At 52.7% G+C, this 25,130-nt stretch overlaps 1 protein-coding gene across 3 annotated transcripts in view; it reads right to left on the reverse strand.

Moving 5' to 3' along the window:
• Positions 1 to 25,130, reverse strand: part of mirr (iroquois-class homeodomain protein mirror) — a 78,993-nt gene that overhangs the window by 23,470 nt on the left and 30,393 nt on the right. The window contains exon 1 of one of the 3 annotated variants that reach the window (XM_076369592.1): positions 14,671 to 17,880. The exons of 1 other annotated variant lie outside the window; for it this stretch is intronic. In XM_076369592.1, coding sequence (XP_076225707.1) covers positions 14,671 to 14,709 — 39 coding nt within the window. In that variant the 5' untranslated portion in view covers positions 14,710 to 17,880. Of the gene's footprint in view, positions 1 to 6,007; positions 6,103 to 14,670; positions 17,881 to 25,130 lie in introns of those variants that run through there. One more of the 3 variants, XM_076369595.1, reaches the window with a different exon arrangement.

A 25,130-nucleotide genomic window follows, 5' to 3' on the forward strand; every position in this document is an offset into this window, starting at 1 on the left:
GAAGCGTGTTGCCGAGTGTCCGAGGCCACGGGCCATAATTCAGTCCTAGGGCCCGGGAGGAAGCAGCCGGCGAGTCCCTGAGTTACTCCACGCGATCGCATCGAGGTGCTGCAACGCCGGTTCGCAACCGTGTGCAGCGAACCCGGCCCCGGCAACTATATCACCCCGGGCCCCGTGGCGTTGCTGGCGTCGTCGCCTTTAAAGTAGCGTCCGAGGCGTTGCGCGTCCCCCCGTGCCGAAGGACCGACGGCTCCCACCGTGCTCCTTCATCTTCCTCGCTCCTCGGCGCTGTTCCCTCGCGTCGGTAGCCGGTGATAATTATTCGTACGCCGGGGGATCGATATATCGAGGCATCGGCCCGATACGCTCGCTCGTTTGTTCCGGCGAGCATGCTAATTGCCTGCGCCACGATTTCTCCCAGGGGCGCTGTGCGCGACCGCGGGAAAACGGGAGACGGGACACGCCGCCGGTATACCTCTCGCGCTACGGTTATGGTCCTGGTCAACAGCTTCGGCGTACGGCTTGTCTCGTTCGCGTGGAACCGGGTGCCGCGAGTGAGAACTCCGCGCTGCCTTGGTCTTTAACCTCGGGACCCCTCCGCTAATGATACGTAAGAGAATTCTCAATAAGGAAGTAACTTCGCCGACTTCGGTTACACTAGTAGATTCTGGTAGCCTGTTCGCGGAAATGGAAGGAAGAAGCGTTGGGAGCTTCGAGGGAAAGGAAAATTTGCGATGAAGACGTTTCGACATGTTGGAGAAGAATAAAGATTCTTTGCGTTGAACGAGTAGAGGCTGCGGTGAATGGTTCCGTGGAATCGATTGAAAATTCTAAGTGTCGTACCAAGGACTAACGCGCGTCTACGGGATTACACGAGATTTTCACGGAACGATGGCACGGGGGAGCTATCAAAAGGAGAAGAACTGGTATCGGATGACACCTCGTGCCGGATCCGCAGAAAATTCTCCGGGATTCCGCTCACGGGCAAGGGCATCGGTAGCTTCGCATACCTGTGTCCTGCGGCCCGACGAAAAACCGATATATCGAAGCTCGCGCGGCAACGAGCCAGCGATGGATGATCGATGGACGTCCGATGCCGGGCTGCGCGGCGCGGCGCGGCCCGGCGGCCGGAAAAAAACTGGAAGTCCTCGGGTGGAAACGGTCGTGGGGCGAGCCGTGTATCGCCGGCTCTGGAAAACCAGTATGACTCGGTTGTACGGGCACGATCGGGGCCCCGGGTACACGCGTTTTATGACGCGATTTATATGCACAATGTAACAGTCGCGTCGACGTGGGAACACGTAACGTCGCGATTCCTCGTGTCGTTCCTTTCTTCTGGTTGCCCGGTAAGAACGCTCCTCTCTCGCCCCCCCTCCCGTTCCCCCCAGGAAAGATCCCGGGGCCCGGGCCCGGGAGGAAAGGCACGCGATCGCGACGATAGATTGACCAATGGCCTTTTTTCGCGGCCACGGGGAAAAAGAGCGGACTCGTTCGGATTTATCGCGCCTGTCCATATTCAGAATCTCCGTCTCGACTTGCAGCGCTTTTATCGCCGCTACCGTTCCGACGAAATCAAAGGGGAAGTGTGAGAAGAATCGAGGAGCGGACACGCCGTGCTTCCCGGCGAAAGAAACGAAGCGGCCGCCAACGTGCGGCGGCAAATTAAACGCGTCTGCAGAAAAAAATCCGAGAATGCAGCGTCGCGTCTTGGGAAATCGCGAGCCGCTGCGCAATCCGACGAACGGACGGAAAAAGCCCGGAACACGGCTGGCCGTTTCGAGGGAAGTCGAATATCCGCCGCCGTCGAGGACCTCCGTGCAGCGTTGCGCGCACTTCGACGACGATTTATAGACTCGGCCCGAGGGAGGGATAAAGACAGAAGGAGGCGGAGGGAGGGAGAGGGAATCGGTTATCCTGTGGACACAGATGCGCCGGTGTTTGCAGACGGAGCATTTGTCACGCGTGTCCTGGCGAGAAGAAAAGGGACCGGTCGGTCTCCTGGTCGCTCGATGCGCAGCTCGATGATGCCCTCTTTGCAACGAGGCCCAGCCGAGTCAATATTGACTCCGGGCCAGATTGATGGACCGTCTTCGCGTGTGTGTTTAGGCCTCACAGCACTCACTTATGTTCCCACCCTGACCTCGTTAGTCCCTGTTTAGCCCTCGCCCCGGCCCCAGCCCTGCGCGTCTTTTCGCCGGCGCAGTATCCGCGCGGAATCGTTCCGAGAAACGTGAAAGGTACTGCGGGATCGCCGGTCACGCCGCCGTAATTTCGACGGAGCGATCGCACGAGGAAACGGGCACAGGGGCAAACGGAGCGAACGTTAACGACGGAATTTATTTTAAAGCCGCGCGATTTGTTCCCGACAGCGCAACGAGCCGCGCGGGTCTAGCTCTAAACGATAAACAACGAACCGCGCATCCGCTATGTTCGCTCGAAAAATCTGAGGCGAATCGGGAGATACGAGGGAAGATGGCGGGCTTAATCGGTTCCCGAATCTCCGTTGGGCAATCCGCGCGGAACGATTATTTTAATAACACCGGCCGCGTTCGTTCGACGAGGCATCGATTTGCAACATTATTTATCGTTGACGTGCCGCGCGTTACTTTCGCGAGGTTGCGTTTCGGCAACAGTTACCGATTCGCAACACGAATCATTCATAATTACGGGCGAACCGATGAAAATATGAATCGCCGATTGGATACGAATTACGGCTCCGTTGCCGAAAATTCTTGCGAAACCGGGCCCCGCGGCGGACCCGGAACGCACGAACCGCACGTATGTTCCGAGAAACGGGGCTTCATTAAGGTACAAGAACCGTCGCTTCGAGTACGTCTTGTTTTGGACGGGGCGCGGTATCGTGAGCAGATAAGGAAACGCTTTTTCTCGATTCAAGCTGCTCAGAAGTAGTACGAGACACGTAAAGATTAAGCTGTTATATAAACAATTCGTTGTACATATTTGCTCTGCGATTCGACGGCTGACAAAGGTACAATCTACAGGTATGTATGTATATTTTAAATCTGTAGTATTTACGAATTACCCGCGGAGGATATTCAAGTGCCCATCGATAATCACAGGAGAACGAGAAATCTGATAGTATCGAGCACCCGCTACATCCGGCGAATGCAAGATATCTTTGATAAAAACCACCCGACGGATTTAGAAAACTCTAGCATTCGAATCGACGCGGTCGCAAGCTAGAAATCGTTACGCGGAAACTACGAACGCTAACGGAATCTGATAAACCGCGAGACCGCGGTCGTTCCCGCGGGATTTCTTCGAGAACGCGAGATATTCGGGCGAATGAATTAGTTGCTGCTTACTAATCGGTATTCTCGGGTACTCGCGATTATTTGGAAGACGGTCGTTATCGGGCCGAGAGGATCGGCGACGGGGGTGGCTGGCCGGGGACAATCGGCGGCCACCGGCGATGGAAAGATCGCGGAGCGGAAAAGGTTTGCACGCGTTTCGACAAAAGCACCAGCCCCCGTGAGCGGCGTGTAGCGGGAAATCGCCATCCGACACCGAAGTTTCGCCGTAAAGCGATTAACCGGAGGGGGTGAGTGAGGCGGCGTTATCGGCAGAGACGCCGCGACGATACAATGGCGCATCCGGCGTCATTTGCTAACGCCGTCAGCCGGACGATAGCAGGCAGGGCCTCTGTTGCCTGTACGCATTGTCGCGCGCTCGCGATACTTTCTCGTCCTCGTCGGCATAATCGTATTCTCCCTGGTCACCGCGGCCGGCCCGAGCCCGCTCTATTTATTAAACATACACACGGGCCCCGCTGGAAACGTATTAAACGCGATACACGGCCGCTTATCGCGGCGAACAGTTACTTTGTAATCGCGGAGCACCGTGTGTTGGATGTTAACTGGCGGTTGCGAGCCGCGAGAAACAAAACAACGGTCTCCGCTTAAGCGATACCACTCTGATCGCTTCCTTCCGCGGCCGACTGGGATCGTTTCGAGCGATCGAATGTTTTAGATTCAGATTTCCGCACGAACATTCGTTGAAGCGTACAAAACGTTCGGCGTACGTGGCTAAATTATACATCGGTTGCTTAATTAATAGAATAAAGAGAAACTGCGCGCTGATCTTTCGTTGTTCGAGTGATCTAATCATCCGTTCGCGATTTAGTATTGGAAATATGAAGATTTTATTTCACTGAAATGTCGACGTTCGTAAAGGGATTACCCTCTTCATCGTCGCGATAGAATATCGCGGTGTGAATAAATTTCACTTTGAACAAATTCAGGTTCCTTAATTGGAAGGAATGCGAGAGTAATCCTCTCGTAGAACGTAAAACCGCTGAGGTGTTAATTAGGAGATTGAATGTACGGTTGTTGATGCTGTCGCTTTTTGTGAACGTTAACGCCGTACACTCCATAAATAACTCGAGGAGAGGCTGTGCTTAGCAAAGCAAATAGGAATCTATGCGCGAGCATAAATTATTTTCACATCCCCGACGGAGAGAACAATAGAACATCACGCACTTCAAACTTATAACTAAACCACAAGCCGTAAATAAGGTTTAAGCGATGCAAGAATAACCTCGGAACGTTTCCTGGGCATTACTTTTCTACAGTGGGTGTTTAGTCTCCTGAATGTTTCGTTTCTCCCGCTGCTCTCTCACACCGTGAAGATCGATCGGCTGATCTCACGTACGAGAAACGGAGTTGCGAGTGATCGACCCCAACATCGTTTCGTGTGAACCCCTAAAACAAACTGCTCCATATAATTCGTACAATTAGCAACTATCCGATTATCAGTTCCTATACGTTTCCTGCGCTCGCGAACGGATATTCTCCAACGAACCAGCAAACACTTCCTTTCGAACAATAATTACAACGATAATAGTATCCGCTTAAAAAGAAACACCTAAGAAGAAAAGGGAAGCCAACCGTATAGACTTCAAGCCGTGTCTTACACCGGACTCGAAAAATTCCTGAAGGCTCCCGCTAAAAATGGCGGAGAACAATGGAATCGCCAGGGGACGTCGATGTTCGATCAGTTCGTCCCGAAAGAAGTCTCGTTCCGTGCATTCTGGCCGCGGGGGACGAGTCTCCGCCGTAGACCGAACACGTCGATGCAAATTCAGCGGAAGGCGAGAGAATGCAAAGTCGAGTGCCGTGGGTGGGAGGAGGCCGGGGAGAGAGAAAGAGAGAGAGAGAGAGAGAGAGAGAAAGGTGGGAGAGATCTCGGTGTAATCGGTGTTCGAAGCATTCGGGGAAAGGCGCGAGAGACGACGGCGCGCGATCTCTGATCATTCGCGCGGCACCCCGAGATAATTTATTGAAATTGTCCTCGTCGGAGTCGTTACTATTTTATCCGGCGCGGAGGGGCCGGGGGGAGAACGGAGAGGACGGAGGCACGTTCTCGCGTAACGGTAGTGGTGCAAGGGTTCAGCCGCGAATGCCTAATCTTTCTCACGGTATAAATCATTGGTTCCGCGGGCAACGGCGATGTGTACCGCGCGCCGCGCAATAAATTCCGTCAGCCCGCTTGTAAAACGGACCATTACGAATTCGGTGTCCCGCGGACTTTCCTTGTCGTCGCCGGTTTCCATATTCCTGGCGCCCCCTTTCGGCACCGAGCCGTCGCCATCGGCTTGTGCCCGGCGCTCGGACCACGTTTGTTCCCGAATAAATGTTTCGTGGTCTTTAAGAGGTTGTAGCATGTCCGGATTTCACGTAATAGCGCAATACGATCGCGGCGAGGTTTGATCCTCGAATTAACAACTATGAGACTCGAGCTACACGGTTCGGACGATAATTGGGAACGATTTTTCGATGGAAGATGAAATTGCCGAGGACTACGGTCAATTAAGATTTGCTGTTTGAGTCTATAATAAGATGTTCATATATTCCGGACTGATTTGACATCTATCGCTTTGTACGAGATTATTAATAAACAGCATTAGTGTACACATCTGTTTGCCCAGTTCAGTAAGCACGAAATATTTCACTCGATCGGATACGTACAAGATATTCTAAGTACCTACATGAAGATGGAACTTCGACGCTACGTACACCAGCTAAGTTGAACGATATACGTTGAACGACGAGCGAACAAATGCGAACAGCAAAACCAAACGATGCGTTAAAAACAGTAACATTCTACATAAACGTTTACATTATACGACGAGAACGTTTGCAACCTAACGGCCGCCTCATTGAATAGATAATTCTGCAATTACATCGATAAACAGTGATGCATATTAACACGTCAAAAAACGATATGCGTGTAACGCGAAAGCGTTAAGTTTGTTCCATTAAAAGTACAATGTGATCCTTGACGAACGCACCTGATCGACGAAGAAAGAAACAGGAGGAGAGGGGGGCGTCGATTTCCGGTTGGTTATCTGGCGAGTACCGCGTACCCGCTTATCGCCATCGAGACTGTAACGGAAGGGACGAGGAAGAGAGAGAGATCAGGCTCGATTCGTCAAATCACCGTCGACAAACAATCGAGCGCGACTTATCGTCATAGACGACTGGCGTGCAGTGTCGAAACGTAATCGGAGAGCCGGAAGTCTCCGACTAGCAACAATGTTGCAGTCGCGAGTTCTCCGCGCGCGGGCGCACAGCTCGGCGAAGCGACGCGAACCGAGAGACCACCAACCGGAGTGAAAAACGACGAACGATAAAACATCGACCGCGCAGTGAACGAATTCGACGAAGAGACAGAGAGAGAGAGAGAGAGAGAGAGAGAGAGAGAGAGAGAGAGAGAGAGAGAGAGAGAGAGAGAGAGAGAGAGAGAGAGAGAGAGAGAGAGAGAGAGAGAGAGAGAGAGAGAGAGAGAGAGAGAGAGAGAGAGAGAGAGAGAGAGAGAGAGAGAGAGAGAGAGAGAGAGAGAGAGAGAGAGAGAGAGAGCTCAGAGGGAGCTGCTAGGAAGTCGGGAAAAGATTCCCAGAAAGCAACGCTCACGGGGGTGAAATAAGAGTAGCGGGTAGAAAGCGAGAGGAGAAAAGTGGCCGGAGGGGGTATCGCGGGGGAAAAGGTTCGGAAGAACCAATAGCGGAATCGACCGCGAAACGCGTGAATGAATAGGAGAGACCGAGGAGAACGGCGAGGGGGTGGAAGTGCTGGCTGAAGAACGAAGAAAAAGGCGTGAAACCGCGATCGGAAGGAACAAGGGGGAAAAGAAAGCTGTGCTAGCGAGTGAATGAATGCAACGGAGAGAGGAAAACGGAGGGGACAGAGAAAGAGGAGAAGAGGAGCTCGAGCGAGCTAGAGGGAGAGAGCGAGGGCGGCGGAGGATCTGAGTCAGCTCGATTGGATCGAGTAGCGCCGAGTCAGCGGACGAAACAGCGCTAACTGCCAGCCGCGGACTACTACCGGAGATCGTATCTATGTGGCAACGTATCGTGCCGCGGCGCATCGGAGCTGCCAACTTGCAATAATATGCCCATTCATAATTTTTACGCGGCCACCGTCATTCAGGAATCCTCCGGGCACCGCTCCCGCCCTCCTCGGCACCCCGCGACGCGCCGCCGGCGCATTCCGATTCGCAGGAACGCGGCCGAATTGTCGTCGCCTCCTCCGCCTCGGTGGTGGAATCGCGGTGGATTACGCAGGCCACGCGATTCCACGAATTCCACGGCCGAGCAATTTCCCAGCGGCGGCCATGGCGGAGTCGCGCCGGTGGTTTCCGGTCTCGACGGCCGGACCGACTTTTCGCGGCTCGACAGGGCGACGAGGACACCCCCGCGAGGACGCCGCGTCGCATATGGAATTTCAGTCGGGGAGGAGGAGTCTCGGTCAGCCCGTGAAAACCAGCGTCGCGCATGGTTGGTCGGTGTTTAATCCCTTCGTTATGGAGTTGCCCGGTTACCGCTTCTCCAGAGGATGGTTCACCAGTCTACGCTTCACCGCAGACAGCGTCCAACATCTGCTATTTTGTCGTATTATGCAAATTACGCGTTCTTTCTTTTCTGGTCGAGCTACTGCCGCGGAGCGTTCTGCTGCTTGGAAATTTAGTATCGAACTTGGCGACTGTATTAACTTCTTTTACAGGAAAGAGATGTCAGATGTGAAAATATATTATCACGCAACGGTGATGATGCGTTTTCAGAATTCTTCGCGAGTAAATAACCCCCGAAAGAGCATGACTCGCGCTGTGCTATCTAAGAAATCAACGGGAGATTGTACTTTTACCGATCGATCGAACTGATAATTCATTATCTCGTACAAACATCCGTTCATAAGGCAAAAAGGCTTCAACTGCTCGAAGAGAACAAGCGTCGGGCAGTGGTAGCGCGGTGTCGTTACAGGAGAAAAATTCAGCAACAGGCTCGATTATCGATATCGACACGCGTGCCTTCGGCTGGACGTTATCCTTAATTGCTTTAATTCGCCTGTAACGCTCGCAAAGTAGCCTCGTAATCTCTGGGCCTAGTCGAACGCGTAACCAATTGCCGCCGTCGATATCGAGGGGGTGATATATCGATTGCTCGATGAATTTTCGATCGCGTCGCCCCGAATGATCTCCTTGTCGCGCTTCTTCTCTCGACACCTCGAGCTTTAGACTCGTGATCCGAAAATAAGCGGCACGAAAAGTGGGGAAGGATCGTAATTTCGATCGGATTAAGCAGATTAACGATACGAGAATTTGTCTTCTAAATCGAATGCAATTCTTCGTCGCTGACTTTCGTCTTGGGTTTCTTAATTTTCAGTCCCGTGCTCGTGTAACGGCCGCATTTATGTTTCCTCGTGAAATCGTATCTTGGACACAGAATTTACATTACTTCTATCGACGAGACGATACCGCGAAGATAGATAACTGATATTTAGGAAACTGAGGCTAAACTTTTGCGGTCTGACTGTATCCTTTCCGTAGCTAGTCGCTCGGTCCGGGGGGTTACGCTGCTGTAATTACAGACATCATTGCAAATGTCGAGTCGGCCGAGTTACCTTAACACGCCGCTACAAAGTAGCATCGAATTAGGAAGTCCAAAGGTGAACTGTCCATTACAATGCAGTCGCTTCTAATTGTATTCGAACGTAGTATATCACGCGAACGACCTAACACGTGGTCATGCCGAGCAAAAAGTACTGACAATGTTGTAGAATCGATAATTGCAGAAAAAATTCAGCGCAATTACTGAAACAAAAGGTGTAACCTTCGCGGTCATTCCCGGTGCAACTGTCTTTGTCGAGATCCTCTTGAAAACGGGTAGAATAGTTGGAAGTTTGCATAACGATGACGCGGCGAAGTTAAAAAAGTAGCAGAATGCTTCGGAATAATCGGCGAGCAGAAGTTCGAGCACGAAATTTACACGTTCGCGAGTAAGTAAGTCCGAGGCGATTGAAATTAAACGAAATTCTCTGTTACCCCCGTTATTGCCATCGGTAAATCAGCAACGGAACGAGGACTACATTAAATTCCATCGAACCTTGTATCCAGCGATTTTTCGCGCGGATCTTTTATGCGCCATAAAAGCATGAAATTCCGCAGTCTAGTAATAATAATAACAAGCACGATTAAAGCAAGATTTCCAGCGGGACGAGGCAATAAAAGCCAGCTCCTGCGAGACGTCCGAGAGGAGAGAGATCCGCTGGAAATTAAGAAGCTGCACGCCGCGGGCCGATGTCGAACACACCTGAACGCGCTTAACGATTATTAATGATAAGTTTACACGGTCCGCGTGTCGCGCGTATTTACGGCCGGCGAGTTTCCACGGCGCGGCGAGAGAGCGCAACGACTCTCGGCAGTTACATCACCGGCGAAACGCAAATGCCAAGCGCCGCGCGCGAGCCGTATCTCGCCAACAAGAAGCACAAGCGACAATTAATAGTTTATCGCCGGCGCGGAACGCGAAGAAGTTCCCGGATGGACCCGGTTCAGATCGCGACACAAGGGAAGAAAGGGGCTGGAAAAGTAGTCCGGTGGACGGACGTTGGAACGGAGCGGTCGGTCTCTTATCGAGCGTTTTTCGCCGGCCTATGATATAATTACGATAACGAGTGTCACCAGCACGCTCCGTGAAAGCGGACGGCCCCGATGATTCAACCTCTTGCTCTCCGTCCCTCTCCACGGAAATTGAATCCCTCGATCACGGGTGGCGTCGTCGCGGGCCTCCTTTCCTCGCTCGCTCGCTCGCTCGTAATAAACGATGCACAGTTCGTTGCAGAGATCAACGCTTAAGGTTGACGGGCGAACGCAATACGAAAGAAAAGTGTGTCAACGATAATACAACAACCGTGACTAAAGTGCTTGCTTGTTTGTTTAACTGTGTTATAACCGGAGTAACACTCATAGATAATAGACCATTAATTTTTATCGGCGGTTAAGCAACGTGATACGTACGCGAGCCGATCCCGCTATTGCAACTACCGCTTTTGCCTGCCGAGAGACATTAGCCGGGCTCGTTATTGGAAATTGCTCGTCGACTGATAGAACGGACGGTTCCCCCCTGGCACGCGCTTTCCTAGAGCGTGTCATGCGAAAATATATTCGCCGGTTTGCGACCATTCGCGATGATCAGACCGCGTTACAGTTTCTTAAATATTCCGTTCGGTGTTTCCATGTAAATGCACACTCGCGAGGAGGAAACCTGCTTTCCGTGGACGTCTGTTCTACTATTAGAATATTCTAATGCGCGTGTTTCTATCATAGAACCTTCCCTCTTTTCTGGACAAATGACGTTTCAAATAAATATACAACGTTTAGCACTATCGAAACCAGTTTCCCGATAATCCGAGCAAAAATCTCTACGACCACTGACGCGTTACCGTCTCCTGGTTATCGTTATCAACCGATTCCCTATTCGACGGTTTAATCAACAGCCTTTCGACGAAGATCCGCGCGCGAATGGAACGAAATGCAAGCGAAATCCGGTAACCCTTTGTCGTCCGTTAAATTCCTCCCGCGGAAGGGGAAATTTCGTTCGCGATCGCGCCTCCCATTCCCGTTTCCGCGGCGAAAATCGATAGAAAGAGGGACGGCGGTTGCGTCTGTCGCTTGTGTGTCTGAAAACGCGAAAATTGGACCGCGTAATGGCAGCCGGCTGAACGAACGATGTTAGGCGGCGCGGGTAACGAGGTAAAAAAGCCCCGTTCGAAACGCCATTTCGAGGCGGGAGATCGCCGCGGCTGCGGAAGAGGAAGAGGAACGCGTGGCTCGACGTCTAAGCGTGGGTGTGGGCGCGCCGACGCGCGGTGTAGTACCGCTGGTGGCAAAAAGCTTCACCGATGGTAAGACGAGATAATTATTCCAGCGAGCGCAAGCTCTTCGATCATTTCGGAGCGTTGCTTTAGGCGTGGCAACACATGTTCTCAGCTCGGCCGCTATGCACACCGCGTAGGTATGCGCGGCGTACTACACCTATATGCAACGTGTCAGGACACGTGGTACCGAATCTCTCAGGCTTGCCAACGGCTATCCATTTTCGCAACGGACAAGATCCCACGCTACAAATTATCCACTGTGGTCCGAGAACCGAAACGAACCGCTCTCTCGCTCTCGCTCTCACACACTCTCTCTCTCTTTCTGGCTCTCTCCTCTTCCTCGTTCCCTCTCTTTCCCATTTGCTCGGATTTTCACCGGTGAACCTTTGAATTTCAACGGGACGATCGCGCGAAACTCTTGTGACCGCTGGCAAATTACGTTTGTCACGGTAAGCGTCGGATACACCGAATTCTCTTTAAAAACGGAGCTGAATGAAAGAGAAGATTGTCGCTTTATCAGCGAACCCCCGATTTTAATGAGTAGCCGTGAAATATTTGCAGAGGGAAATAAGATGGAAATTTAATTATTTTCTACAGTACTTTCAACGGCGTGAATGCGTTAGTAGAGGGAATGGAATTCTATTCACTTCGCATTACAGGGACTGTATATCCTAAATCTTCCTGCTTGATTTGCCCGCGCCGTATATCACGGAGCTATGGAGGATAATGAAAATGTTTCGGTTAGCGTGGACCGTGACGATAGTTCGCAAGATTTAATCGATGTTCCGTTAGGAGAATTTAGTGGGCAACTTTGAACCCGTGAATTCGAGGCGAATGAGTAATAAACGTTCACTGTAAACATGGAAATGCCGCGATGCTCGGGGCTCGATTGTTGCGTTAAAGTCAAACCTACTGACGCGCCATCTGGAAGTCTTTCGTTCGTCTTGGATTACATAAGTACTTTCGGCCAATCTATCGTCTAATAAATTAATAACATCGAGTGCATTCTTTGGATCGTTAGTCCACCGGAAATTCATTAACGACTTGACAAACTTCGGCAAGAGACTTGGACGATACATCCTAAACGAAGAACCTCCTTCGGACGTTCAGTTAAACATCACTGAAATAAAAAATGTTGCACTTTGCAACAGTTCACGTTGCAACCGCAATTCTGCATAATTCCGCATGCAACAAGTAATAATAATTTCCAACTGTCAAAACGATTACCTAAACTCGCCGATCGTTAGTCAAACATAATTGCTAACCAGTCAAAACGATTATTCGAATAGTCGATAAAGACCCGATAGAGACCCGAAGAAGACGCGAAGAAGACGGTCGACAAAAATCAACGAGCTAACGTGACGTCAAGTGACTACAAAATCCAAGGAAACTTCCCGAATCGACGAAACGGTTTCGAGAACAAAACGACTACATCCTTACTGACCGGTTAATAGTCGAGTGCGCATAAACGATCAGTTTAAACGCGGCAGACCCAGAGTCGCGTACGAGAGGGAACAGATAGTCGCAAATAGGCGAGAGCCTTTCGACCGTTGAATACATTTGACTTTCAAACGGGTGAAATTATATCCGGATTCATAGATCCGTGCGAGCGTGGCCGGACGACAGCCGTCGTTTCTTTCGGCGCTTGGCCGGTTAACCCCTCGCCTTGCAATATCCTCTCAGACTCGCGACGAGAAATTTCGAAAACAATTAGCAAACGTAAATATCGTTCGACGGTCTTCAGTCGAAACTGAGTATCATTTCTCCTCGAACATTCCTGAACAAGAACATCAAGAAATTGAGTTAATACATCTACTCTCGAATAAGAATAACAATTCCTTAACCCTTTGACTACTGTCAAACTTGATCTCGGTGTACTGTCGGCCGTAAAATTTTAACAATAATTGCAGCAAAGCTTGGATCAGACGCAAGTGAATTTTAATTCAATAATTACACCCTCCGTCAGTCGTACATCGTACAAGCATGATCATTTTACATTGCTTTAGTTCAATTCAGTGTTTCCATGGTTTCAATAGCCAGCTTTGGAAATACCCGTTGACGCAAAGTTCTGCCGTAGCCAAAGGGTTAAATGCTATCTTCAGGATAACCGTGGCCAGGAAAAGGTCACGGAATCCCTTTCCCCTGTTGGATTGATAACAATAAACCAGTTCTATCGAGCGTAACTCTCAAGGCGAATCGTTAGGGACTTAAAGGTAGAATACTCGCGTGCCAGTACTCTCATCAATTGACGTTTGACGTGTACCGGCATTTTTTTCCGGCGGCTCCAGACACCGTACGCTCGCACGCGTCTCTTTCTTTCGTTCGCCGGTTCACCCCCGTCCCGCTCGCGGGGCTATACGCGGCCAACTACAGACAATTTTTTCGCGCGACTCCGGCCCGTTTTTTCACCGCGGCACGACGGCCGCGAGCGAAAAAACGGCCGGCAGAAAAAAAGCTTAGACAAACATGTTTCTTCGTTCACACCTTTTTTCGACGCAGCGAAAAAAAGACCGGTGGGGAAAAAAACATCCGCGACTGACCGCAGCTCGAGTTTTTGCCGGCCTGCGAGAGAGATAAACCGGACCGCCGATAGACGACGCCGAATGTTTTTTCAACGACGAAAAAACTCGGTGTTCTACGAAGGGGGAGGCCGGGCGGTCCGTTCGAGGCTCGCGAAACTATTGGCCCGAACCGGACAACAATTGGCCCGGTCCTTGGAAGAAACTGGCCCCGTGAATGGAAATCCGCGCGGATTTCGGGGTTCAGCTAGCCGCGAATGTCGCCCCGGCGATTGCAAAGCTCGGGGCAATATTTCAGTCGAGCGATTACAAGCGTTCGCTTATCAATTAGACAGGCGACTGAATTGAAAAGGAATTGTGCTGCATTATTCCGACCTCGGTTTTACGAACGGGGGGGAGTGGATTTGTATATCGGAGAATTTCGGTGTAAGTTCGGCATGATTCACCGTGGAATCATTGCATCGCATGAATTGTAATTTCGAAGAGCCGCGCGCTGGTGTACGTGTGAAAAATTAAGAATACATATGTCGCATGACTTATTACCTTACGTGAAGCCTTGCAAAATGCAATTCTAATATTTCTATGCATTATTCCTGCTCGTTTGACCTGTTTTATACACTGAAATCACGAGCAACGTTTCGAACCGAACGAATTACTCGTGCGTAAACATACGGGGTGTTTCGAAGGCACACAACGACGAGACTTCTATTCCGAGGATACGTTGCAATTTTCGTTCGGCGTATCGCGGATGTTCGAGGGGAAAGCAGTCGGGATCGTGTCTAGTTGTTATTTAACCGGAGCCTAACGAATTCCGCAGGATAGCCGATTGATTCCAGCCGCGGCGAGCATGATCGATGTCATCGCGAGTACATCCATCACGGGACAATCGTGTCGGGTCCCGGGGACCCCGTGCGCGACCCGGCGAAACGATGAATCGACAACGGGGTAGACGCGGGTAGAATAACGCGAGGACTCACCTGTAGATTTGGCGATCCTCGGAAAGAGAACTGTGACATTGTGTGTCGGCCACTCAGGGCCGTGATGGTCGGGCACCGCTACGCGATCATCGTATCAGAGCCTCGCATCCGTGTGTCGCAGTCTCACCAAGTTCACTTTCAAGACGCGTACGCGTATATATAGCACTGTCGCTTCCTCTTCCCGTTTCCGATTGCTCTCACTGTACGCACAAGAAGACTGGAACGACGAAGCCGGAAGGAACGATCGAAGAACCGATCGCGGGTGTATATCTGCGTCGAGTATCGTCCCGTTTGGCCGGACGGTCGCCTCGAGTGGAGCCCAGGCGATATCTTTTCGGCGCGCGTGTCCGCGCGCGTTTTATTGCACTGTCTAGCAAAAGAGCCGAGCGCACCGCGACGACAACGACATCGACGACGACCCTGAAGGCGGTCTCAGGCTGTACACACTGGCACTGTCACAGACGACGCGGGCACAAAGGCACACAGGGACCAGTTTTCCGATCGGCGACCGCAACGTGGTCGCGTACAACCGGGATGACACTGTCTGCCACGACGACTCGTTCACGACTAGGCACCACCACGTCCCGATGACAACCGTACGTCAACACCGCGCGGACAGTTCACCGGCGAACAGCCGTAGGGCTTCCGGCGATCTCCCTCGAAGCGCGATCGGCGTGCAGGTGACGGGGTCCCGCGGGAACGGCCGCGAACGAGCGCGAACGTGAACCGATCTCGAAGGTACGCGGAAAACGGGCGAAAGAAACAGCACCAGATCACAATACAAGCGGAACCGTGGTTCACGGATCGGTTGGGGCACACGATGGATCGGTCGCCTGGCGAAACTCGGCCGCCGTTGATCCGATCGACGCGCCAGCTATGATCGGTCGCGACTATCCTCCGAATCGTCGTTTCTTTTCGTCGGAATCCAGTCCTCCGGCGAGCGGATAGGAAGGCGGAGGTACACGGGTGCGAGTGCGAGGAGGAGAGCGCGACACGTAAGCTCGGTGGAAGCGAGAGGCCGGGACGGGATAGAGGGAGGAGCGAGCGAGAGAGGAAGCGCTAGAGGGACGGACAGTCGGCGGGTAACGAGAGATAGAGAGGGAGAGAGTGGTAGGTCGAGAACTCGAGCGATGGTGACGGAGAGACGGCTCGTGAAAAAGGAAAGCCGAGGATCGACTTGTTCTCGCGCGCGCACCGCTTTCTTTTTCCCTCCTTCGGATCTACGATCCTCCGTCCTCCTCTTCTTCCTCTCTTGCTTCTGCCTCTTCTTCTTCTTCTTCTTCTTCTTCTTCTTCTTCTACCTTCGCGCACCGTGGATCGTTTCGCACCTCCAGCGATCACGAGCGATCCGATGTATCTCGGGTCTCGTAACCTGCCTCTTTTTCTTCCCGATCGAAAATTTCGCGATGTCTCTTAGAGCCTCGCCGCTCGACGTTCCGCACTCTTTAAACGAGTACCGGAGAAACTGGCGCGGATGTCGCGCGCGTAATGCCCGCTCGTTTTTGGCTTGGTCCTCTGCGTGATGGTCGCGCGTGTGTGCGCGTCCACATGTAGAGACGCGTACGTCTCGCTCGTGCTCAGAGGGGGAACGGAGACGAAGAGCGCGTGTCCATACGACGATTCTTCTCTACCGGGCCGGGAGGAGGATGCCCACTTGGCCCCGGACCGAGACTGCTCCGAAGTTTCTTTTTCCGCGCGGCCGATGCCGCTAGAAGGGGGCGGTTCGACAGTTCGCGTAGTCCCGTTTAATCCGTTCAACGATACCGGTCCACACGCGCACTGTTGTGTCTAGCGAAATCGTCACTGGGTACCGAATCGAAACGATCGACCACCGTACACGAGCCTGTGTACGACCGGGGCGAGAGACCGATCCGGCGAATCGGCAGGCCGTGGGCTGCGGCCTCGTCGTAAGGACCGAACAACCAGATCCGAGTCCGTAAGTTCTGGTATCCTCGTTCCGCGAGATGACGGTTGATCGCGGTGTAGGAGGAGGCAGCAGCGGTACAGTGACGGTGGCGCTGGCGATAACGATGGTAGTGTGCCGATGGTGGTGGTGGTAGTGACGAGAAACGGTCGGCTCGACGGTGGTGGTGGTGGTGGTGGCAGAGTCGTCGCCGTAGTTCTTTTCCTTCCATGGAAAGGGGGACGATTTTTGCGAGATGGTTTGCCCTCGGCGAGACGGGTGGGAGGGTCCAGGCCGGCACGCCGCGCGGTGTGGTGGGGGTGCTGGTGCCACCTCTGCTGGTGGCTGATGATGCCACTGCCGGCACGGCACCTCTAACCCACGCGAATTCGTCGTAACCGCGCCGCGGCTCTTCCGCTCCTCGCAGGCCGAGCCGAGCCGAGCCGAGCTGAGCTGAGCTGAGCTGAGCGGCGGACACGGCAGAGCAGAGCAGAGTAGAGCAGAACGGAGCTGATCAGAAGAGCGGCAGTTGGCTAGCACTTGGTCCCGATTTCTCGCTTCTCTTCTCCTCTCTAATCTTCTATTTTCTTCTATTCTGCTGTATCGCGTCGCGGAGTCGGGTCGCCGGCATCTTCGTGGATCGTGGCACACGGAGCCGTACGCCGTACGGCGGTTAGCGTCGGCAAACGCGACAATAAAATATGGTGAGTCGCCCGTGGGGCCAGCTAACGCGCTCCCTGCCTATCCCCTCTCGCATTCGAGTTCCGTCTCTTTCCCTCCTTTTCGCCTCTTTCCGTTTCGCTGTCCCGCTCCCGCCGGCCCGCCGCCGATCTATTCTTCTCCGTCCGCCTAACGGTCCGCGTACCTCGTGACGCCCCACCGTCGATGCTTTCTTCCCTCTTCGTTCGGCTTTCGTTTCGTGGAGGGGATGGGTGCCGCTCGACGAGGCCAGAGGGGGCGCAACCGACCGAGATGCTGCCGTTGCCGGCGTGTGTATTCGCTCTGGTGGGGTCAAGGGAGAGAGCGAGAGGCCGGCCGCGTTTGGAGGGGGCGAGAAGAGGAGGCAGAAACTACACGACAATTTTAGTTCGATAGATCCCGAAGTTTAGCCTCGGCGGCGCTGCTTTACTTGCCGCTGACTTCTTCCCGGTAGTTTGTTCGCTTGCCCTCTCTACCGTGCCCGCTCGCTTCTCCACCTCTTTCTTCGACACGACCGCACACACTCCGACGTCTCCCCACCACCGCCGCTTTCCCACTACTCTCTTTCTTCCTCTTTCTCTCTCTTCGACTTCTCCTCCTCCACCTCCTCCTCCTCCACCTTTTCCTCCTCCACCCCCTACTACTACTAGGACTACTACTACTACTACTACTACTTTCCAACGATCGTCGACTACTCGGTACCCCCTCGCGCTGTACCTCCGGCCCCCACCTCCCAAGATCCACCTCCTTGCTGCACACACAACGCGACACTTGACTACACAACCTCTATCTCCTTCTCCCTCCCAGCAAGATCCTCCGCACCGTTCTCTCAACCTGGCCTCGGCACACAGCGCGCGCGTTTCCCGTCTCGCTCCGGTTCACCGGCGTCGCAACGTCTTTCTCGCTCGAACGGTTGCGCCGCCCGGCGAACGTATTACACGGGCACGTTTACGCGGGACGAACGCGTACCGGAAATTTAATGCACGGATCACGCGTGGCCGGCCCATCACGCGCCGCGATTGTCATCGGTGCCGGGGAAGTCGACGAACGACTCCTTTCCCGCGACTTCCCTTCGAATTCTCATCGAGAGTCCGAGAAACTCTCTGTTCGCTGCCGTGGATTGGTCGGCCGTAGGAAACGAAAAGGGGAGCCGAACGATCCCGGACCCGGACGTGGATGCGTCGGGATCGTCGACCGTTGGAACCGTGGCCGCGCGCGATTACGGCAACGTGCCGGCGATCACTAACAATATGCAAGTCGACAACGAGGCGTCGCGCCGCGACGCGAACGGGTACAACGGCGACGACAACGGCGACGACAAACGGTAGACGACTTTCGGATCCGTGGCGTCGCGAAAGTGTGTTTTGCGCAGTTCTTTCAAGGGAACTCGCCTCCTCGCGCTTACTTGTCGCCCTCCTGGCGCGCGGCAGCCGATCAAAGGGGCGGGTAGGGGCGGCTGGTAGGTGGTGGATCGCGAGTGCCGTACCGGTCCGCGGGGGAGGACACTCGCAGGGCTCTGGTGGGGAGCTCGCGCGAAAGGGGACAAAGAGGTCCGCGGGGTTGGGATAAAAAGGAGCACCGACATTTTTCGCCGGCCGGCGCGGCTGGCCGCCGATGTATGCGCACCTACCACCCTCTACCGGTGGCGGTGATATTTTTCCCGTTTCGCGGTGAAACTCGCGCGATCCTCCGCCCGTCCACCCCCTCGTTCGTCAGACGCTCGGCCGTGTGTGCACGCGGCGGTGCGGGCCGCGCCGGGAAGATACCGCCGGAAGAGAGAGAAAGAGCAGAAGAGAGGGGCTGCGAGCAGGATAAATCGTCCCCTTCCACACTTCTTTCGTCTCCCCACCAGCGGGCCGCGGTGGGTGCGGAGCTCGGCTTTTTTCCCCTCCGTGGGCGCGGACTAATCTTGCCCCGCCCCGCCGCCGCCTTTCCCCTCCGCGTCGCCTCGCCGCGCCCCGTCTCTCGACGCCTCGCTCCCAAGCGGCTCTCGTACTACCACCAAAACCTGGTCGCGCCGCTGCCTTTCTCGTCACCCCGCAGTGTGCGCGGCACGTTGAGCTACTGCTTCGCGCTCTTGCTCGCCACGGAGGGCGACGCTGCCGGCCGTCGAGGAGCCCCGTGGAGCGACGGAGAGCCGGCGCGGCGATGGAACGAGACGGGAACATACGGCGGAGGCACACCGAGATGTGAAACATTAGTGTACCGTTTGTTAACACCGCGGTCTACACACAGCCGCGCGCAACTCGCTCGGTTCCTCCTCGCCGCACCCCCTGCCCGCCCTACGCGACTCCTTCGCCGACCTCCCCTTCCGCCCCGGTGATTCGAAGAGGCCGCTGCTATGCGTATACGCTTTGTAAGCTGACGCGCGAGTGTATGAGTCGATATACGCGAGTGTCCATTGCAGTGTGTGCAACGTCGTAGCTTTCTCCCTCTCGCTCTCTTCGTCTTTCTTCTCGTCTTAGCCGTAGTCGTCGTCGTCGTCCTCGTCCTCGTCCTCGTCGTCGTTCGTTCGTTCTCCACCCTCGGTGTCGCCGCGTCTCTCTTTGGCACTCCGACTCCACCTTAGAACCTCCCTTCCCCCCGAGCGCAGCCTCCTATCCCCCTACATCGGTGACTTTCCGAGAATGCGACACCGAATTTGTCGACGGCACAGAGAACGTCGACGTTCCGCTACGACTACGCCCAGGCTAAGCCGCTGACCGATGTCGTCGCACATCGATTTCGGATTTCCCGGCTCTCTGCGTCGCCTGTGCGTGTGTTTAACCAGGATCAACGGGTGCGTCGACGGAATCGGGAATTAAGGAGCCAACGCGCCGGTCGGCCAGCCACGTTACCGATCCCTCTTTCCTCGTTTTATCGACGGCCCACCGCTACCAATCGACGAGCACAGTGAACGATCGTGATCACGAAATTTCAATCAGACCGCCGTTATTTCCTTTTTTATCGTACACGTGTGTTGCTGGAGCGAGTTGCATATTTACTCGCGCCGTGCATTTGCCGGGGAGAGGTTCTCAGTGCGCGTCGATAGTTCCGATCGAGCTATTCGCAGCTGCGACGCGTCTAATTTCGCGAGCCGGTGGACGTGTTTTATTACGATTGTGTCTATAGGTGTCGGCTCGGCTTTGAATCGCTAATGCCGTGGATCAACCGGCGCGTTTAGCCGTGGTGAGACGAGACGGTTAACCGTAGCGCGAGACAAGGCATTAACATGTTAATGCCGGCTGCTCTGTAGCCTATAGTCTACCGCTGGTACACCGTGATTCATGTTAAATGCATCGTCCGTACGCACTGTCGCGCTCCGGCTAATGACTCACGCTTTGTCGAGAATTCGAATGTAAACGCGGAGGAAAGATGATAGGTGGTTCAACGTTACGTCGTAGCTTCTCGTTAATTCACGCGTTTCGATATGCGTCGAGTGTTTGCTTCCTTCGGGCCGCATCGACGGCGACGTCGTTGTTTGTGGAGCGACGCTTCGCGACGAACTTCGCCCGCGATGCTTCGGCAATGATATCTCCGCTCGATGAATCGTTTCGACGTACCTACTAGAAGTTTGCCAGTTGTGTCGGCAATTTGCGTTTTTACCTTGAATTTCCATAAATTCGAGATAACGATTAGAATGTAACGCGATTTGAATTACAAATTTGTTAGTTTCTATTAACGAGTGAAAAAACACGTCCGGCTGATGGCTCGGTTAAGTGTTAATTTGAGGGAAAACTGGTTTCGCGGGAATAAAGCTGCAAATGACGAAAACGGTTGTGCTTTGCTGAGACGTGCGTGACTGTCTGCATTTACTATCGCTGCAGGCTTTAAACGAATTTATTTTTATAACTTTTGCGTAACTCGATAATTTGTTGAAGTCCTTTCACGGAACTTGCACTTTTTATCGTAACTAAATTTCAATGTTTACATTTTAACGAACGCGGTCTGCTGTAAGGAACGATTAAACACTTATGAATATACGTTGCAGTCCAGTTGTCGAGTGTTCCCCGTGAAAGGTCTTGGCTTTATCGACAGCTCTCTCCGTTCCAACGTTAACCGACGAATAGACTGCAAAGTTTTAGGCAGAATAACAATAACGTTCGTATCCTTTCTAACCGATCAGTACCATCCTAAGAATTAAAACTTCGGCTTCTTCGTACCAATTGAAAAACACGTTAATTCGCCTAAACTTGTTGCAGTCTGTTCACAGGTGATCGGAAAATGTTACATTGTATCGAATTCTACGATTAATCATTGTTAAACTGTACGAAAGTCTTCTGTACTAATGTCGAAATATAATCATACACGGTTATCGCGTTCTTCATCACCGGATATCCCGGTACGCGGGTCGAGATATGATCGCTCGCGGTCATAGAAAAATGATATTCCGACAGGATACGCGAGACACCCCGCGACGAAGAGAAATAATTAACATTTCCGCGTGAGGCTGCGAGCGAGCGTGTACGATGCGTTGCCGTTGGCGCGTCTATCACGGAGCACGTGAAAACTGTCACGCCGGCAACCTGTAATTACAGATGACGAGCGATAAGGTAAAAAGTCGCACGTAACACCGAATGAAAGTTTATCCAACGCTTAGCAGGCGTTCGGCTCATCGTCCGTTGAACCCGTAATTACTCGCACGCCACGCGTGCCCTCTCCTCCTATACTTTTCGTCCTCGTTTTTACTTCTTAATCGGACATCCGGAGACTGCAATTCGTCAAAATTACCTCGCGAACCGTATCTGATAAGCGGCACGTAATTCGATTTGCTCGTATTTCCCCGGTGAACACTGTCCTCTCTGTCCACTCGCGAATTACGGACAAGATCGAATCGCTGGATCTACCGTGAAACGCGAACGCGAAATTCCAACGGCCCTCGAACGAATCATGATCATCCCTATCGCGTCTGAGATCTGTAGCGGCCGGGGTCAGAGTTCAGCGAAGGCCAATCTGATTAAACGTCGCTGGTGACGATTAAACCGCTATAATTCATTTGATCACGAGTTACTTTCCGTATTTATGAACTGTGTGACAGCTGCAATTGCGACTCGAGTAATTACAGCAAGGTGCAATCAACGGTAATAGGAACTGACTTGTTATTGAATCGTGTCACGCTTTAATCATAATCGTTATTCTTTCGCCCGATCGTATCTTCACTCGTGAATAAGATTATTCACTGAACATTGCGTCGAACTCACGATCTCCATTCCCCAGTGCGTTCACTAAACATCCCTATCACTCCCAAAATCGCGATTGCTCCGAATCAGCCGTACACAAGTAAAATACTCAGCGCACAATCCAATCCTCTATTCCCCATCTAACCGTCATCACCCTCGTTCCCTCGCGAACTAAAAACCAAATAGCTATCCTCCGAATTCGACACAAAAGCGCGAGTACCAACCCCCGGGCAGCCTCCGGATAATCACAGTTCGCCCAAGATCGTCGAAATCGGTTCAGACACCGATCGCTCGGTTGACAAGATTCCTCGAGAAGTCCAAGACAGAGCGAGTCGACCGGTCGCGAGCTTGCGAAATCGTGTAAAGTTGACGGAGGACGATGTCAGGAGGGTTTTCGCGCGCAGGATCGACGGTCAACAAGCTCTTCGGAGCCGGGATGCGACCGGGCCGAAGTGCTCGACGACCAGTCACGGACAAGGTCGACGAAAGCTGCCTGGCACAGGTGGCAGCACGACTCGACAAAGGACGGTTGTAGACCCTCCTCGTCGGCACCGTGGCATCCGCTTTGCTTCAGGTTCGCCCGGGGGGAAGGGCGGAGGGGAGGGGAAACCGCAACCGGCGAGCCGGCTGGTGGGGGAAGCTTTCCCTTTCCAGTTTCCGCGGCCACCCCTCCGTCGCTCGTCCTCCGCGCACCTGGAGCCAGGGGAAGGGGTTGGCACGTATACTTTCCACAATGTGTGCACCAACGGTTGTCACCGTGTTGAATACTCGCACTTCGACAGGTCCGCGAGTGAGACGTTTCTAACGCTAGAGCCCCGGTGCAACGAGGAAAGAATCACGGACGGGTTCAGCGTGCACTCGGTAGAGTGCGCGCCCGATGCACTTTTCAATTCGATGTTGCACCTTCCCGGGGAATGGCTGGTTCCTTCGGCGGAACGGATATTGCAGTTACCGAGGTGTTCTTCACCCCTCGGCCGAGGGGTGCGAAACGTTGTCGCGATTCAGACGCGATTGTGATCGGGATTCCTCCTTTCGTTCGGATGCTGTTCAGTGCACGAGCTATTGCTGGTTTCTCTTTTGGAGGCGGGACGTTCGCCTCCGCGACAGCAGCGCCTGTACGTCGTATCTGATTGAGAATTGATTTATGAGACCAATTGGGTGCAAATTAAATTCCAATAAATGTGCAACGGACTGCCATTGATCAGCGGAGTATTCATGAGGTCAAAAATACCCTGGGAGTTGCATTAATATTCACTGCGACCCACCCGTTAAAGGCGACCGAGTACTGTCTGCCACCTTAAAGGAACATTCTACTGCGTCTTGTTATAATCTTAAAGATACACGAGCATCCTAGATTCTATGCGAATGTTTACCATATTATTAGAAGGTAAACTAAGATTTTAAATGTTTCACTCGGGAAACATCCATCGAGGTACACTCGACGAGGACATGTTACGATTCGTTTATTTCTACTAGTACACTCGAAGAATAATTGAGAGAAATTTCAAAGCCCATTACCTTAACTAAGTTAATTTAACGCTTACGATAATCTAGTCGTAACATCGATCCATCCTGAACCAGTAACCACACGATAACGCCCTCGTATCGGTCGACGAAACTTCGGTGGTGGTTTCTTTCGAGCGGAGACTGTTTGTTCGTCAAGGTATGACACAGGGTGACCCCCATGAACGCGGCTCATAAATCAAGACGTTAGGCTAAAGGCGACGAGGGCACGAAAAGCCGGAGTAGAAGCAAAGCGAAGTGTGCTACTTCTAGAAGCGAAGTGGATGAGGAGGGCCCCGGCATAAACTTGAGTGATTAATCTTGCCGGATTGATAACGCTCCCCTCCGGCCGTGCGCCCTCCTGCTCCCATAAATTACGTTATAAGGAGAGCCCGGGGATAATTAATACCCCTCCAGGCCCGTACATAAGCACGCCGTTGTTGCGCGCGGTTGACACAAGGTGATCTGCGACGGCGTTTCCAGGGCCGCCATTGTCCGCGGCCACCTCACCATGAAATCCATCGCGCGGCGAGTTCCGCCCGGGATCCGAGCGGATTGCGCGATCTTGCGCGCAGCCAGATACACCGAGTCATTGCCGCCACTTATTACCAGCGCGGTACACACCGCCGGCCAATGTTCGGGTTATTAATGAGACAGCGATCGCTTCGACGTCGATTGTGCCTTCGACCCTGACCGGACGGGACCAATGATGTTGTAGCTCTCGAGACAAATGGGACGCGAGTAATTAATTGGAGAAGTATAAACGGCTAGTTCGCGCGCAACTTTCGGGAAAGGATCGCGAAGACGAGTCGTTTGTCGTTGGTGCAATTATTTCGAGAATTGTTTCGATAGCTTGAAGAAGGATATAGTTTTTGTTGATCCTTTGGCTGTAGAATGTTGCGTCGAGTGTTTCTAAGAAAGTGAAACCATGGAAACACTGAATTGAACTAAATTAAAGCAATCTAAAATGATCATGTTTATATAATGTATGACTATTGAAGCATTTAATCGTTGAATTAGGGTTCTCTTAGGTTGGATCTAAGACAGCCTTGCTGTAATTATTGTCAATAATATATTTAGGTGCTAATAGAGTCAAGGGGTTAATTGTCGAGCCAGGTGTCATTTTATACATAAGAAATGGCACGTGAAGAATGGAAGGAATTCGTGTTGGAGTTTTCACATAGATTCCTATTCGT

This window comes from Nomia melanderi, chromosome 7, assembly GCF_051020985.1.
Source record: "Nomia melanderi isolate GNS246 chromosome 7, iyNomMela1, whole genome shotgun sequence".
In the NCBI taxonomy this organism is placed as follows: Eukaryota; Metazoa; Arthropoda; class Insecta; order Hymenoptera; family Halictidae; genus Nomia; species Nomia melanderi.